At 49.3% G+C, this 17,071-nt stretch overlaps 1 protein-coding gene across 1 annotated transcript in view; it reads left to right on the top strand.

The window, feature by feature from the left end:
- The window catches only part of LOC311148219 (zinc finger protein 385D-like), a gene marked incomplete at both ends in the record, with an annotated part of 152,517 nt that overhangs the window by 122,827 nt on the left and 12,619 nt on the right, over positions 1-17,071 (top strand). Inside the window, 2 exons of the mRNA XM_084185106.1 lie at positions 3,373-3,515; positions 8,482-8,592. Coding sequence (XP_084041232.1) covers positions 3,373-3,515; positions 8,482-8,592 — 254 coding nt within the window. The remainder of the gene's footprint in view (positions 1-3,372; positions 3,516-8,481; positions 8,593-17,071) is intronic.

The following is a 17,071-nucleotide window of genomic DNA, read 5'->3' as shown; positions in this document are numbered from 1 at the left end:
CCCTCCCTCCATCATCCACCACTCAATGGGGGTTAGGGAGGTTTGAGTGGTGGTTGTTGTTGTTATTGTTGTTGTTGTGGTTGTTAGTCTAGCGGTTATGAGCGTTGGGCCAGTAACCAAATGGTCGCTGGTTCGAAATCCCCTAGGTGAAAAAGCTGTCGACGTGCCCTTGAACAAGGCACTTTACCATAATTGTTGCTCTGAATAAGAGCGTCTGCTAAATGACTAAAATGTAAATCATTAGAAAGACAAAAGGGGAGGGGCTTACACAAAACGGCTGATTCTTAATTGTCAAATCAGGAGGCCAGAAATATATGCACACTTTTTTTCTATTAAAAACCGCAGTGTCGGGCCTCCCGAGTGGCGCAGCGTTCTAAGGCACTGCATCGCTATGCTTGAGGCATCACTACAGACCCGGGTTCATTCCCAAGCTGTGTCACAACCGGCCGTGACCTGGAGTCCCATAGGGCGGCGCACAATTGGCCCAGCGTCATCCGGGTTAGGGGAGGGTTTGGCAGTGGGGGCTTTATTTGGCTCATCGTGCTCTAGCGACTCCTTGTGGCGGGCCGGGCGCCTGCAGGCTGACTTCGGTCGTCAGTTGAACGGTGTTTCCTCTAGCACATTGGTGCGGCTGGCTTCCAGGTTAAGCGGGCGGGTGTTAAAAAGCACGGTTTGGCAGGTCATGTTTCGGAGGACGCATGACTCGACCTTCGCCTCTCCCGAGCCCGTTGGGGAGTTGCAGAGATGAGACAAGATCGTAATTGGATCGCAATTGGATATCACGAAATTGGGGAGAAAAAAGGGGTAAAAAAAAAATATATAATAAACATTTAAAAAACACGGTCTCAATGTGGAGATATTGTTCTTACTGTAATCACATAATGTTTTTATAAACATCATGCTGTGCGTGATGATAGTAGATGTTGTGTTGTTGTGATGGTCAGTGGAGGAAGAGGAGTGTGGATTAAGTTCTAGAGACAGTCAGCACTGTAAGCAGAGTCCTCTTCCACAGACTGGACTGGACATTCTGTTTTAACACAGCAGTCTTGTTGTCTGGACCGCCACTGATGCATAAACACATCAGAGCCTGCACACAGGCATGTCTTTGGCCAGACAACACACACACACACACACATTACACACCACATTAAATGAGAATGACGCAATGTGATAGAAGGAGGTTAGCTGTGGCTTCAGGGCCAAATCAGCCCACCCCTCCTCCCTAACACATGTCCACACATACACACACACACACACACACGCACCAAACGCACACACATTTTATGGTATGGTGTGTTTGTTTTTGTTTTCAGTGGTGTACACCTAGTGCATTCACATAGGCTTTGAGAATGTGTGTGTGTGTGTGCATGCATCCGTGCGTGTGTGTGTGTTTATTCCCACTGTGTGTCATTTGTTTCCTGGAGGTGCGTGGGTGGAGGTATGTTAGTATGGGTTTTGTGTTGTACTCACCTACAATATGGGTCTCCGGTACACAAAGAGCAACCACTCAGTTGTCTGTGGCTGGCTGTTATACATTCCTTGATTCCTATGTGTGTGCCTCGGCACGGCGCTAGTCTTATCATCACAACAGGCAAACAGCCAGCCTCTGATTTAATAAACTGTCTTGGGAGCCACAGAGAGAGAAGGAGGGAGGAGGGATGCACTATCAGCTGATAACTGTCCTCCAAGCTAGGCTAACCCTGCTCCTTCTCGCGTGTGTTTGCGTGCATGCGTCCGTGCGCTAGTCTGTGCCTCCGTGTGTGTGTCTATGTGTGTGTGTGCCTCCGTGTGTGTGTCTATGTGTGTGTGTGCCTCCGTGTGTGTGCCTATGTGTGTGTGTGCGTACGTGTGTGTGCATTCTTGCGTGTGTGACATCTCCCAGTGGAGGTCTGGGGCCCACGTGACTGGAGTTGATGTCCGCCCTCCATGCCGTCTCTGTGGGCGGAAGACAGACAGCAGTGGGCCGTCCTCACCCAGCACCCAGCCAGGGGCAGACACAGCCAGGCCTCTACCCAGCACGGTGAACATATGCCTGGTGCTTCAGCGTTGCCCCTTTACTCCTCAGCTCCACCGTTGTTATGACGTACGGTATAACAACCACCTAGAACCACCCATGTTTTAGCATGTAATACTTTACCAAGCTCAGCTGTGACTTAGCGTAGATAGGTCTTAGATATGGGCTGTAATGTACCAGACAATCGCCTGTCTTTCAGAGGTGACAGTTGTTATGGGACTAATTTCCTTTTTTTCTAAGTTGTGTGTTATTACGAGGTCAATCTCTTCTCTTTCTAAAGGTGTGTGTTATTGTGTCCTGATATCTCCTCATCCTCCTATCATATCCATGGTGTGTGTTGTAACGGTGTGTTGCAGTGCGCATGCACAGGGCAGATCTGGCGACCCAGAGATGATACTGATGATTGATCCTGGCGGTGGTTTAAGTACCCAGCGCAGCACCGGCCCACTGAAACGCAGCCAGCCGGAAAATTAGAAATCTCTTCATCCCTGGTCCATTTGATATCCGGTATCTCCCATCTTCCCAGCTCGCACGGTGCAGGCCAGGCACTCCCCTCTCACAGCCAATAAATCTGTAATTAAATGATATGTGTGTGTATGTGAGCGCCCGGTGCGCGTCCTTGAAGGATTAGCCCTGGCAGTGGGGTGATAGGATGTAGGGGGGTCGTGAAGGGGGGTTGCTCACATGCAGAGCCCACACACATTGACAAAAACACACACACACACACACACACGTCTAGGCTCGTTGCTGAGCTGTGAAGTGTGACTGGTGTGTGTCTGGCTGATTCATTTGTAAAACAAAATTAGCCAGTCAGTGTTACACCTTACCTCCCACCTTACCTCATACCTTACCTCACAACTTACCTCACACCTTAACTCTCTTCCTACCTCACACCTTATATCACACCTTACCTCCCACCTTACCTCCCACCTTACCTCCCACCTTACCTCACACCTTACCTCACACCTTACCTCACACCTTAACTCACATCTTAACTCACACTTTACCTCACCCCCCCACATCACACCTTATCTCACCCCTTACCTCCCACCTTACCTCACAACTTACCTCCCACCTTACCTCACACCTTACCTCACACCTTACCTCACACCTTACCTCACACCTTTCCTCACACCTTACCTCACACCTTACCTCACAACTCACCTCACACCTTAACTCCCACCTTACCTCCCACATTACCTCCCACCTTACCTCCCACCTTACCTCACACCTTACCTCACACCTTACCTGATATTGATACTGATAGTGAGAAGAGACAGAAAAAGAGACATCAAAATGTCTCTCATGATTGTTCTGAGTGTTTGTCTAACCCTGTTGTGTTGTTGTGTTTGGTCCAGGCACCTCTGCCCAGGGCAACCCCCTCCTGGCCTCCCTGCCTGTCCCGGGACGGCCCCTGCAGCCCCACCTCGACCTCAAGCACTTCCTGCCCTTCAGGCTCAATGGATCGTCCCCCCTCAGCCTCTTCCCTAACTTCAGCACGGTGAGTCACACAGCACGGCATGGCACATCAACATCGCCTAGTCATATCTACGTAACTACCACACAGCTGGTGTGAACTCAAAATACCTTTTGTCTGTAAAATATTATGTTATTTTTATGAGCTTAAAATAGGCTACTCAAAGTGCCTGATGCCATTACCTTCAATTCCAATATATCTGTTAGTGTTATAGAGCCACACCCACCTATGTGTGGACATTGTCAAAGGCTCCACCCACTAGAGAGGTAGGGAACCAAGGTGACCAGAAGAATACAGTACCTGTTCTTGGGGGATTTGTGGGAAGGGAAGTACGAGTGAAATTGTTAAGAGAACTGTAAATTAAAATATAGTTAATGTATTTTAGCTGTACTCTAAATAGAAATAAGTACATATAATAATTTGAGTGGGTGGGAAGCGGAGTAGGGAGGGGGTGGGAAAGGGATATATATTGACAATGTATGAAATTGAAATATGCTTGATTATCTACCATGGAAAAACAATACAAACAAATTGTTTAAAAAAAACATCAACAAAAAAGTTTTTAAAAAGAGTAATTAGTTGAGTAGAATACAATTACATTCGTTTCTAATTTGCATATTCTAACATGTTTTACTTTTGGAAGACCTCGACATCGCTGTTGTTTTGTGTATATGTTGTATGTGTTGTGTTGTTATTGTTGTTGACTGTGATGTTAAATAAAATGTTAGAAAGAAAGAATGCCGTACAGAGGAGGAGCGGTTGAGTGAGAGTCTCTGCTCCATGCTGAGCTGCTGACTGGGCGTCCAGGGATTCTGATGATGTAATATTCAACAACCATACTACTGTTTTATTGACCGTTTTATTGACCGCTGACCCCTCAACCCCTCACGGTGCTAGACTTGTCTCCAGGTCCCACAGACTCTCATTACAGCCTGTAGTATTTGAAACTTTTCATTTGTCCTGGGCTTTGAGGTATAATCTTTATTCCTGGAGTGTTTTCCCCCCTTAGCATGGTGGAAGATTTAATACCAGCATCCCAGAGATAAGCCAACATATCTTTGTTTTCGAACACACCTATAAGCCACACAGCTTTACCCACCTGCAGTCTGCTGGTTACATTGCTTCAGATGCTTCTGTGTCTAGGATTAAGATGTTGTGAGTCTTTGATCCTTCTCTTACAGACAGTATGGCTCTGTGTTTGTGTGTGTGTGTGTGTGTGCGTGTGTGTGTGTGTGTGTGTGTGTGTGTGTGTGTGTGTGTGTGTGTGCGTTCACGTATGTACACTACATGACCAAAAGTATGCTCGTTGAACATCTCATTCCAAAATCATGGGCATTAATATGGAGTTGGTCCCCCCTTTGCTGCTATAACAGCCTCCGCTCTTCTGGAAGGCTTTCCACTAGATGTTGGAACATTGCTGCAGGAACTTGCTTCCATTCAGCCACAAGAGCATTAGTGAGGTCGGGCACTGATGTTGGAGTTGAGGTCAGGGCTCTGTGCAGGCCAGTCAAGTTCTTCCACACTGATCTTGACAAACCATTTCTGTATGGACATCGCTTTGTGCACGGGGGGTTGTCATGCTGAAACAGGAAAGGGCCTTCCCCAAACTGTTGCCACAAAGTTCGAAGCACAGAATCGTCTAGAATGTCATTGTATGCTGTAGCGTTAAGATTTCCCTTCACTGGAACTGGGGCAGGTAGCGTTCTCCTGGCATCCGCCAAACGCAGATTCGTCTGTCGGACTACCAGATGGTGAAGCGTGATTCATCAGTCCAGAGAACGCGTTTCCACTGCTCCGGAGTCCAATAGCGGCGAGCTTTACACCACTCCAACCGACGCTTGGCGTGGTGATCTTTGGCTTGTGTGCGGCTGTTCGGCCATGGAAACCCATTTCATGAAGCTCCCGACGAACAGTTATTGTGCTGACGTTGCTTCCAGAGGCAGTTTGGAACTCGGTAGTGAGTGTTGCAACCGAGGACAGACGATTTTTTAAATGTTCTATGCGCTTCAGCACTCGCCGGTCCCATTCTGTGAGCTTGTGTGGCCTGCCACTTCGCGGTTGAGCCGTTGTTGCTCCTAGACATTTCCACTTCACAATAACAGCACTACAGTTGACCAGGGCAGCTCTAGCAGGGCAGAAATTTGACGAACTGACTTGTTGGAAAGATGACATCCTATGACGGTACCACATTGAAAGTCACTGAGCTCTTCAGTAAGGCCATTCTACTACCAATGTTTGTCTATGGAGATTGCATGACTGTGTGCTCGATTTTTATACACCTGTCAGCAACGGGTGTGGCTGAAATAGCTGAATCCACTAATTTGAAGGGGTGTCCACATACTTTTGTATATATAGTTTATATGTTTCTGTTTCCTTGATCCTTCGTTTACAGTCTGTGGACAGTGTGTGTATGTTCACATCCTTTTTCCCTCTGTGTGAAGCCCTCTCAAGTTCCACCAACTCTAAATGAAACATAAGCCTCTTCAGTTTCCTCCAGTCTACACTTCACAGCCTTTCAAAAGGACTGAGAAGAGGAGGATGAGAGGGAGAGATGAGCCACAGAGATCTGTGGTGCTGATTCACCCAGTGGAGGGATATATGGGGAGCATGGGGAGTGGTGAAGGGTCTAGGAGCGTGCATGTGTCCTGCATCTGATGGTGGTCTGGAAGCGTGCACGTGTCCTGCATCTGATGGTGGTCTGGGAGCGTGCACGTGTCCTGTATCTGATGGTGGTCTGGGAGCGTGCACGTGTCCTGCATCTGATGGTGGTCTGGGAGCGTGCATGTGTCCTGCATCTGATGGTGGTCTGGGAGCGTGCACGTGTCCTGCATCTGATGGTGGTCTGGGAGCGTGCACGTGTCCTGCATCTGATGGTGGTCTGGGAGCGTGCACGTGTCCTGTATCGGATGGTGGGGTACAGACTTTCCAAGTGAAAGGCTCTCTCTGTGTGTGATCACCAGCAGACCACCACCCACAGCCACGGGTCACCCAGGAAGCTCGGTGGGAAACCCTGCCTAGCCAATCACAAAGCCAGGGAGTAAACTAGCCAACCAGTCAGAGCAGTAGTATTAGTAGTAGTAACAGGGAATGGTAGTAGCTGCAGTATGCATACAACCTGCCTTCCAGCACAGAAGAAAACACACCACAAGAAAACTACATTATCACCACACTATTAAGTAATCTATGAACCACTGCTTTTCTAGCATACAGCTAGCAGATGTGCTACGTAGCCTTTCGCTTGCCACCAACTCCGTAGAATTCAACCAGCCTTCAAGAGTTAATAACAGCAAATAACACCCACCTCAGACTTCTGGCACAGAATAATTAGCCTATAGCGGCTATGTGACCTAGCTAATATAACACACAGCAGACCAATACAGCTATGGCATTAATCACAAGGACCCTGCCTCCTCTTCCAGTCTCACCTTTCCTCTTTCCTAGGCTGTGTCCTAAATTGCACCCTATTCCCAGTTTAGATCACTACCGGCCCTGGTCAAAAGTAGTGCACTATAGGGAATAAGGTGGCATTTGGGACTCAGCCTCAGTCTCAATGGTGACATTCAGGTTCTCTGGGGCCCGGTGAGGCAGAGGCACACGTTGTTCGGGGCGTGTGCAGGGGGAAGATGAATGCACCTGTCTCACAAGCTAAATAGACCCCAGTCTCCCCCTCCTCCTCTCCCCCTGCCCCTTCCCTGCACCTACCCTGAAACTCCATCACCGTTTCAGCTGCGGCCTGCCTTGAGATAGCTCCTGTCTGCAGAGGGAGAGGGGGGAGGGGAGGGAAGGGAAGGGGGACAGAGGAAGCGGGCTGGACAATAGGTGCATTTATACCGGCCTGTTCAGGATGGCTGCGGGCGAACAATGGCCACATTATCTCAGCTCCCTAAAACAAATAGTTGTGTGCGGTGTACCCTGCGAAGGTGGCCAGAGGGCACGGTGTAGGGGAGCTCTGTTTCCATGGCGCGGTTTTGGCTTCGGAAGGGAAAGGTTAGTTAATCCCTGAGGTAGCAGCACTGCACCGCGTTGTTTAAGGAGCCAGAATAGAAGGGTGCAGGGTTATCCCTGAGGGAACAGCAGGTAAGCAGTGTTACATGGGATGGGGGTTGTAAAACAGGTGTGTTTAAGGTTAATTCTTGTTTCTATTCCCCACCACACCACACCTGGCCTTTGGAAACAGATTATTTAGAGTCAACACAGAAACAGAGCTGTTTTCTTTGAGAGACTACTCTCTCAAACAGGACATTCATCTCTTTCACAGGAGAAGGCTCTGTGTGTGTGTGTGTGTGTGTGTGTTCATGCCTGTGTGTGTATTGAGGGGCAGCCATTGTTCAGTGTTGTGTATCAGGCAATAGCCAGTGCCTTCCACAAACACAGCCACTGGTCCAACACCTCCTGCCCTCTGAGGCCTGTTGTGAAGTGATGCCAGGGAAGGCATATATCTGGTTACACTGGGTGTTCCAACCCAGCCCTCCACAGCGGGCACAGCCACCCCCCACCCCACTCTCTGTCTCGGAGGAGAGGGCAGCGCCAGACGCCAGGCTGGGGAAGGATCCAGGGTGATTGTTATATTTGATACCGTGCTGATGAGGGCCACATTGAAATCAGCTGTCATCATGTAATCCAGCCATTCTAATCAAGCACAGAGCACTCACCCTGGCTCTGGCCTCACACACCCTATCAGCTGTGATGGGGAGAGAATATCTTCCCTCGCTCAGGAACCTCTGGAGGCTTTAGGCACATAGACAGTATAACTTATGTGACATATCGTCTATATTGTCTGCCCAAAGTCCCTTTCTCTAACTACTTCCCAGTATACTGCCCTGGATCAGAGCTCGCATGCCATTGTATCCTCAGGCTGGCTTTAGCTGTATCTCCAATTCTCCAAGCAATTTTGTTGTGGTCAAACCCAGTGGATTTATAGGGGTATCAGGGGTCAGAGGTCACGGATGGAGTGATAGATTTAACCCCTGGTCTCCTGTCTGACCTGCAGATGGACCCGGTGCAGAAGGCGGTGATCAACCACACGTTTGGCGTCCCTCAGCCACTCAAGAAGAAACAGATAATCTCCTGCAATATCTGCCACCTGCGCTTCAACTCCACGGTAAGAGAGTGCTATGTTCTCTGTGTGTGTGTGTGTGTGTATGTGTGTGTGTGCGTGTGTGTGTGTGCGTGTGCGTGTGTGTGTGTGTGTTTGTCTGCATGACTGCGGGAGAGAAAAGAGAGAGAGCGAGTAAGAGAGAAAGAAAGTGAGTTGCAGACTGTAGTTGGTAGATTTGACAGTTAAAATAAAACATATTTATTTGTTCCTTCTTTAATGTTTTTAGAATATAAGGCCGTTCCAAATTACCTGAGCTCTTATCATCCTCACTGACTCACTGTGGTGGCTGATAGGGAGTCCATTTGGGCTCTGAGTGTGAATGCGTGCGCTTTTTGTCTTTGTGTATGCACGCGCTCGTGCGTGTGTGCATGTGTGTTCCTCTGTGTGAAATGTTCTTATTATTAAATCGGAAGGTAGTAATTTGCGTTTCTGTATTTGTGGATATCTGAAGTGTGTGTGTGTGTACTGCGGTAGGTTGTTTTGGTGCGAGGGATTAGACAGCAGGGAAAGCTTCCGTTTATCAGCAAAGAGCAGAAACAATCACGAGCCCAGGCAGGAGCCCACATTCTCAACTCCTCTTTTGATTTCTCCCATTCCTGCTACCTCAAACACACAAATACACACACACATACACACACACATACACACACACATACACACACACACAGTCACATTAACAAACAACCAATAAAATTGAATTTCTTAAGAAACACACAAATACCTAAGAGTTGGGCAAAGGCTGATTTGAAAAAGAAAAGAAAAAACTCTCTCTTTCTCCCTGTCCCTCTCTCTCGCTCTCTCACTTACACATACACACAGAGGAACACACAAATATGATTACACACACACATCCTCTTGAGACTTGATCTTCAAAGAGGTGCAGAGACACAGAAGACGGTTAGCTGAGGCTGAGGGGGAAAGGAAAGCAGAGCAGACACTGGCAGGCCTTCTCTCCAGTCTTCACACGGTAGATCAAATCCCATTCCCATCCTCCTTCCACACAGCGCCAGCTACAGTTGGAGAGAGGCGTCGGGTCTGGGGGTCTGAGGAGGGAGGGGGGAGGGGGGAGGAGGAGACAAGGGGGAACTGAGCTTTAAACAGCCTATTAAAGGGAGGAGGGAAACTTCCTCAGTCAAACTGTAAATAAACTTCAAATGGAAAATGAGGAGATCTCTATATAAGTATTTATTTACACTATATTGCATACTGTTTATTCTTAGAAATTGTTTATTAGATCCACGATCTGTAATGTTGATTTGAAATATAAAGAATATTTGTTGTTAACGTACATTCGATGTAGCACATGGAATAGTCAGATAGTGATCTAGACAGAGGCCTTATTTAGAGAACATGTAATAATAATGATGTATTCAACTTCTATAGCGCTTTTCATTACAGAAAGAGTCTCAAAGCCTGCATTCATGTCTGGTAGAGTGACATGACAGTCAGTGCCATTCAAATGCTAAGTTCTCATGCCAATGTTCATTTCACACTTCCTGTGTCTCCCTGTCTCTCTGTGTGTCTCGTACTATTTGGCTCGGAGTTGGACTGGAGAACAGAGAACGTACGGGGGCTGAAAGAGAGCAGAGCTGATTTGTCACAGCACACTAATCTCATAAGAATTTTCACGGCCGATCAGTCAAACGACATGGTGAAATATTATAGTCCTATTAGTGTTTATAGAAGTGTTGACGGCTGCTGGTGGTTTATTTATAGCCAGAGCTCCCGACACAGAACAGTAGGTACATCATTTGGTTTGTTAATACTGTACACTGTGGACGTATTTAGCTGCATATAGCCAAAGAGCATGATTCTGATGGATCTGATCTGCATTGGTTTTTACTTCGACCCACATTACTTTGTTGTCATATAAGATGTGTGTGTGTGTGTGCGTGCGTGTGTGTGGTACCATGGCTATTAAGGTTATTATGGAGGCTGAGGCAGTTGAGAGAGGGTACAAAACCCAAAAGCAGCATCAGTGTTTTGCATTCAGTATAATGAGAAGGTCTCATTGTGTGAGAGAAGCTTAATTGAACAGGGTGAGTCACTTCCACGCTTCTCTCTAACACTTAGGATTCCTTCATTGGCTTGCTCATCAAAGTAGAACCCACTCTTTTTCTTCATTCTAATTTCTTCCCCACAATTCATTTCAGGTCTATTTGCAGCTTGGGTTATTTTATGACTTATTTGCATTTATATGGCGAGAGAGGAAATTCTTAGAATTCTAAAGAGGAGCTGGATAGAGAGAGGAGCTGTGGGGTCATCATTATGAGACGATGACAGAGCAGAACACACAGACATCCGGAGTGTGGAATGCATTTATTTTTGTTTTGATGTGTTAAACTTTATTTGATCAATTCTGAGCTAACTATTTGTCTTGCTGTTTGTGCAGTGGCCTTGATATTTCACAGTCACCATGGTTTCAGCCAATCAGCACCCAGGAGCGAAATTATTTACTATTTATTTTTATCGATTGGTGCAATTTTCACAAGTATGTGGTACAGTTTCATAACTCTTAGTACAAAACTGAAAACAGATAATCAAAAAGTCAGTTGTTTCAAAACTAAGCACATTTTCAATTGACTAAGTACAACACACAAAATCATATGGTCACTTTTTCACCAAACTGTTTCACATTGCAATACATGTTCATATAAAGTAATTTCACATTGCAATGTTCACATTACTTTTGATATGATTCTCTTCTCTTTTGTAAAAGTATATTTTACAATTACTTAATCCGACTGCTCTTAATTGATGATCACTTAAACGTTTGGTAAACCTTTAGATTTTACATGTAAACTGGTTTGTCTACTACAGATTTTAGAAACAACATAATTAAAATGTATGTCTGTAAAGTAGAACATAAAAAGTATGACATAAAGTATACTTGAATGTGAATACTATGATGACTATTATGATTTTACTTCACAGTAAGTTTTTAAAAAATGTGATATTGACAAGATCAGAGATGTACTGTATGTAAAAAATCTAATCAATGTTTATTACACATATTATTAGATGTTACAGCAGGCGCAGCAAAATTATTGTGTTTCTAGCTCCTACAGTGAGTGCAGTAATACAATATCAATACAATACCAATACGCAATTAATCCAAGTCCAAAACAAGAAAGAAATGCATCCCCAGAATGAAGTTGCTGGGGTCTTTTTGATGGGGGGGGGGTTTCACACTGGCCAAAACAGTACTGTAATACCGTAATATATTTACGTAGCAGACACTTTTATCCAAAGTGACAACAGTCCACACATTTTGGTATGTGACCCCAGTGGGAATCGAACCCACAATTCTGGTGTTGCTAGTGCCATGCTCTTATGAACTGAGCCATGTACAGGATCACTACAATACAGAAGTACAAAACTGTCAAATACAATACACGATTACAATACAGGTGGAAGATGTACGATTGCTATCCCCATAAGCGTACCACCCTCTTTCAGGGCATCGATGAGGCATGCAATAACATCAATCCAGACCTATGTCAGGCTTTGATTCGCCATACCAAAAGGTTTTTCCCCAGGTGCATGAAAAATAAGGATATTTACTGCGATTTCGATGAGAACCTATGGCCAAATGCTCAAGACAGGCTTGATGTACACTAGTGCCTACTAAACATTATGTTTCTGTCATTTCTTTCATTTGTTACATTGTGAAAGATGTCTTCAATGATCACACTTTTGATCACACATGGGATTGAATTTATGGAAATGTAATGTTCAGTGTCACGGGTGCTGAAGGTGGGTGTGGTGCAGGAATCAAGCGCAGGACGCAGAAACTAAGTCCAAAAGACTTTAGTGAAATATTCACGTAGTACACGAGCACAACAAGCCCGGAGGCGAAATAAAGGCGCACACAGGCGTCAAACTAAAGGCGCACTAACATGTGCGAACACCTGCCCGAGCAAGGAGGAGGAGCAGCCTCGGCCGAAACCGTGACAGTACCCCCCCCCCCCCCCCTTGACGCGCGGCCCCAGCCGTGCGCCGACCCCGGCCTCGGGGACGACCAGGAGGACGCGGAGCAGGGCGCGTGGGATGCCCCCGGTGGAACTCCGACAGGAGAGACGGGTCTAGGATGTCCCTCCGCGGCACCCAGCACCGCTCCTCCGGGCCGTACCCCTCCCACTCCACGAGATACTGGAGACCCCCCATCCGGCGTCTTGAGTCCAAGATGGACGAACGGTGTACGCCGGAGCCCCCTCGATGTCCAGTGGGGGCGGAGGAGTCTCTCCTATCTCACCTTCCTGGAGTGGACCAGCTACCACCGGCCTGAGAAGAGACACATGGAACGAGGGGTTAATATTCTTATATTCAATAGGCAGATGTAACCTATAACACACCTCGTTCAGTCTTCTCAGGACTTTAAAAGGCCCCACAAACCGCCGACCCAGCTTCCGGCAGGGCAGGCGGAGGGGCAGGTTTCTGGTTGAGAGCCAGACTCGATCTCCAGGTGCGTACACCGGCCCCTCACTGCGGTGGAGATCGGCGCTCGCCTTGTGTCGACGGATGGCCCGCTGCAGGTGGACGTGTGCAGCGTTCCACGTCTCCTCCGAGCGCCTCATCCAATCATCCACCGCAGGGGCCTCGGTCTGGCTCTGCTGCCAAGGTGCCAGAACCGGCTGGTAACCTAACACACATTGGAAGGGGGTTAGGTTGGTAGAGGAGTGGCGGAGAGAGTTCTGGGCCATCTCGGCCCAGGGAATATACCGAGCCCACTCCTCAGGCCGGTCCTGGCAATACGACCTCAGAAACCTACCCACATCCTGGTTGACTCGTTCTACCTGCCCATTGCTCTCCGGGTGGTACCCCGAGGTAAGGCTCACCGAGACCCCCAAACGCTCCATGAACGCTCTCCAGACTCGGGAGGTAAACTGGGGGCCTCGATCAGACACTATATCCTCGGGTACCCCGTAATGCCGGAAGACGTGGGTAAATAGTGCCTCTGCGGTCTGTAGGGCAGTAGGAAGACCCGACATAGGGAGAAGACGACAGGCCTTAGAGAACCGGTCCACAACGACCAGGATGGTGGTATTCCCCTGCGAGGGGGGAAGGTCTGTCACAAAATCCACTGAGAGGTGGGACCATGGTCGTTGTGGAACGGGCAGGGGTTGTAACTTACCCCTGGGCAGGTGTCTGGGCGCCTTACACTGGGCGCACACCGAGCAGGAGGAGACATAAACCCTCACATCCCTGGCTAACGTGGGCCACCAGTATTTAGTGCTAAGACAATGCACTGTCCGGCCAATACCCGGATGTCCAGAGGAGGGTGACGTGTGAGCCCAGTAAATGAGTCGATCCCGGATCTCGAGCGGAACGTACTTCCAACCCACAGGACACTGTGGAGGGCTAGGGTCGGCACGCAACGCCCGCTCGATTTCAGCATCGACCTCCCACACAACCGGTGCCACAAGACAAGACGCCGGTAGTATGGGAGTAGGCTCAACGGACCTCTCCTCCGTGTCATACCGCCGGGACAGCGCATCTGCCTTACCGTTCTGGGACCCAGGGATGTATGTGATTTTAAATACGAACCTGGCGAGAAACATACTCCATCGAGCCTGGCGAGGGTTCAGTCTCCTCGCTGCCCGGATGTACTCCAGGTTCCGATGGTCAGTCAAAATGAGGAAAGGGTGTTGAGCCCCCTCAAGCCAATGCCTCCACACCTTAAGGGCCTGAACTACAGCTAACAGCTCCCTGTCCCCGACGTCATAATTTCGCTCCGCCGGGCTGAGCTTTTTAGAATAAAAAGCACAGGGGCGGAGTTTAGGTGGCGTGCCGGACCGTTGAGAGAGTACGGCCCCTATACCGGCCTCAGACGCATCCACCTCGACCTGAAAGGGTAAGGCGGGATCCGGATGCGCCAGCACCGGAGCCGACGTAAACAGGTCCTTCAGTCTCCCAAAGGCCCTGTCCGCCTCAGCTGACCACTGCAGGCGCACCGGACCCCCTTTCAGAAGGGACGTGATGGGAGCTGCCACCTGTCCAAAACCCCGGATAAACCTCCGGTAGTAATTCGCAAAGCCCAAGAACTGCTGCACCTCTTTGACAGTGGTTGGGGTTTGCCAATTACGCACGGCTGACACACGGTCCACCTCCATTCTCACCCCTGACGCGGACAACCGATAACCCAAAAAGGAGACCGACTCCTGGAAAAACAGACATTTCTCTGCCTTGACATACAGGTCGTGCTCCAACAGCCTCCTCAATACACGACGCACCAGGGCTACATGCTCGGCTCGGGTAGGCGAGTACACTAGAATGTCATCAATGTACACGACCACCCCTTGCCCCTGCATATCCCGGAAAATCTCATCCACGAAGGATTGGAAGACTGATGGAGCATTCATCAACCCGTATGGCATGACGAGATACTCGAAATGACCCGAAGTGGTACTAAACGCTGTTTTCCATTCGTCGCCCTCCCTAATGCGCACCAAGTTATACGCGCTCCTGAGATCCAGTTTTGTGAAAAACCGCGCTCCGTGCAATGACTCCGTCATGGTCGCAATCAGAGGGAGTGGATAACTGTATTTCACAGTAATCTGATTGAGACCACGGTAATCAATGCACGGGCGCAACCCTCCATCTTTTTTCTTCACAAAAAAGAAGCTCGAGGACGCGGGAGAAGTGGAGGGCCGTATGTATCCCCGTCTCAAAGATTCGGCTATGTAAGTCTCCATAGCTTTTCTCTCCTCTTGAGACAAAGGATACACGTGGCTCCGTGGGAGCGCTGCTCCTGCCTGGAGATCAATCGCACAATCCCCCTGTCTATGAGGAGGCAACTGCATCGCCCTAGCTTTACTAAACACGATAGCCAAATCCCCATATTCAGGCGGAATGTGCAGTGCGGGCACTTGGTTTGGACTTTCCACCGAAGTCGCCCCCACGGAAACACCCAGACATCGCCCCTCACACTGAGCAGACCACCCATTGAGAGCTCTCTGTTGCCACGAAATGGCAGGGTTATGGGTACTTAACCAGGGAATTCCCAGCACCACCGGGTACGCAGGAGAGTCGATCAGATATAGCTGTATAGTCTCCTGACCCCCCTGCGCACACATCCTAAGTGGCGCTGTGATCTCCCTAATCAACCCCGACCCCAACGGGCGGCTATCTAAGGCATGAACAGGAAAAGGCTTGTCAACAGGCAGGAGAGGAATCCCTAAATCTAAACAAAACTTCAGATCAACAAAATTCCCAGCTGCGCCTGAATCTACTAGCGCCTTATGCTGGGAATGAGGTGCAACCTGTGGAAAAAGAACAGGTATACAAAAGTGCACAACAGAGAGCTCTGGGTAAGTGGGGCGTCTACTCACCTGGGAAGGCTCCCCAGTGCGTGGCCTGTTGTCTCCTCCCTCTGGAAACCCTCCCCAGCACCTGGCCGCAGTGTGCCCTCCACGACCGCAATTGGTGCAGGGGACAGGCCCCCTCGGGCTCCTCCTCCTCCTTTCTCTAGCGCCAGCACCCCCGAGCTCCATAGGGCTCGGCTCGGAGGTGCTGGAGGGTGGAATGGACGGACCCCACTCGGGACGTCCACGGGTGGCCAGCAGGGTGTCCAGACGGATGGACATGTCGACCAACTGGTCGAAGGTGAAATTGGTGTCCCTGCAGGCCAACTCACGTTGAACGTCCTCCCGTAGGCTACATCGAAAATGGTCGATGAGGGCCCGTTCATTCCACCCTGCGTCTGCCGCTAGAGTCCGGAACTCCAGTGCGAACGCCTGTGCGCTCCTCCTCCCCTGTCTCAGGTAGAATAGCCGCTCCCCCGCCGCTTTGCCCTCAGGTGGATGGTCGAACACGGCCTTGAAGCGACGGGAGAACTCCGCGTAGGAGATGGTGGTGGCGTCCATCCTCCTCCACTCGGCGTTGGCCCATTCCAACGCCTTGCCCGTGAGACAGGAGATGAGGGCGGAAACGCTCTCGTGTCCCGAGGGCACCGGGTGTACAGTGGCCAGGTAGAGCTCCACCTGCAGGAGGAACCCCTGACACCCGGCAGCTGTGCCGTCATACGCCCTCGGGAGCGAGAGCCGAATCCCACTGGGTTCCGGACCTGGGACTGGTGGACCGGCCGATGGGGGTGGCAAGGTAGGTGGAGGTGTGGGTACCTATCTGGACTCCCATCGGTGCAGGGTGTTGATGACATCCTGTAGAGCGGTCCCCAGTTGTCTGATCTGGTCATCCTGGCCGCGGACATGCTCCTCCAGCGACTCAGGTGTGGTCGTTGCTCCTGCTGATTCCATATATATGGTGTGTGATTCTGTCACGGGTGCTGAAGGTGGGTGTGGTGCAGGAATCAAGCGCAGGACGCAGAAACTAAGTCCAAAAGACTTTAGTGAAATATTCACGTAGTACACAAGCACAACAAGCCCGGAGGCGAAATATAGGCGCACACAGGCGTCAAACTAAAGGCGCACTAACATGTGCGAACACCTCTCCAAAACAACGGAGGGAAACACGTAGCACAGAA

The sequence above is a fragment of the Coregonus lavaretus genome, assembly GCF_964263955.1.
Source record: "Coregonus lavaretus genome assembly, chromosome: 2".
In the NCBI taxonomy this organism is placed as follows: domain Eukaryota; kingdom Metazoa; phylum Chordata; class Actinopteri; order Salmoniformes; family Salmonidae; genus Coregonus; species Coregonus lavaretus.
This window is presented reverse-complemented; position numbering and strand designations above follow the sequence as displayed.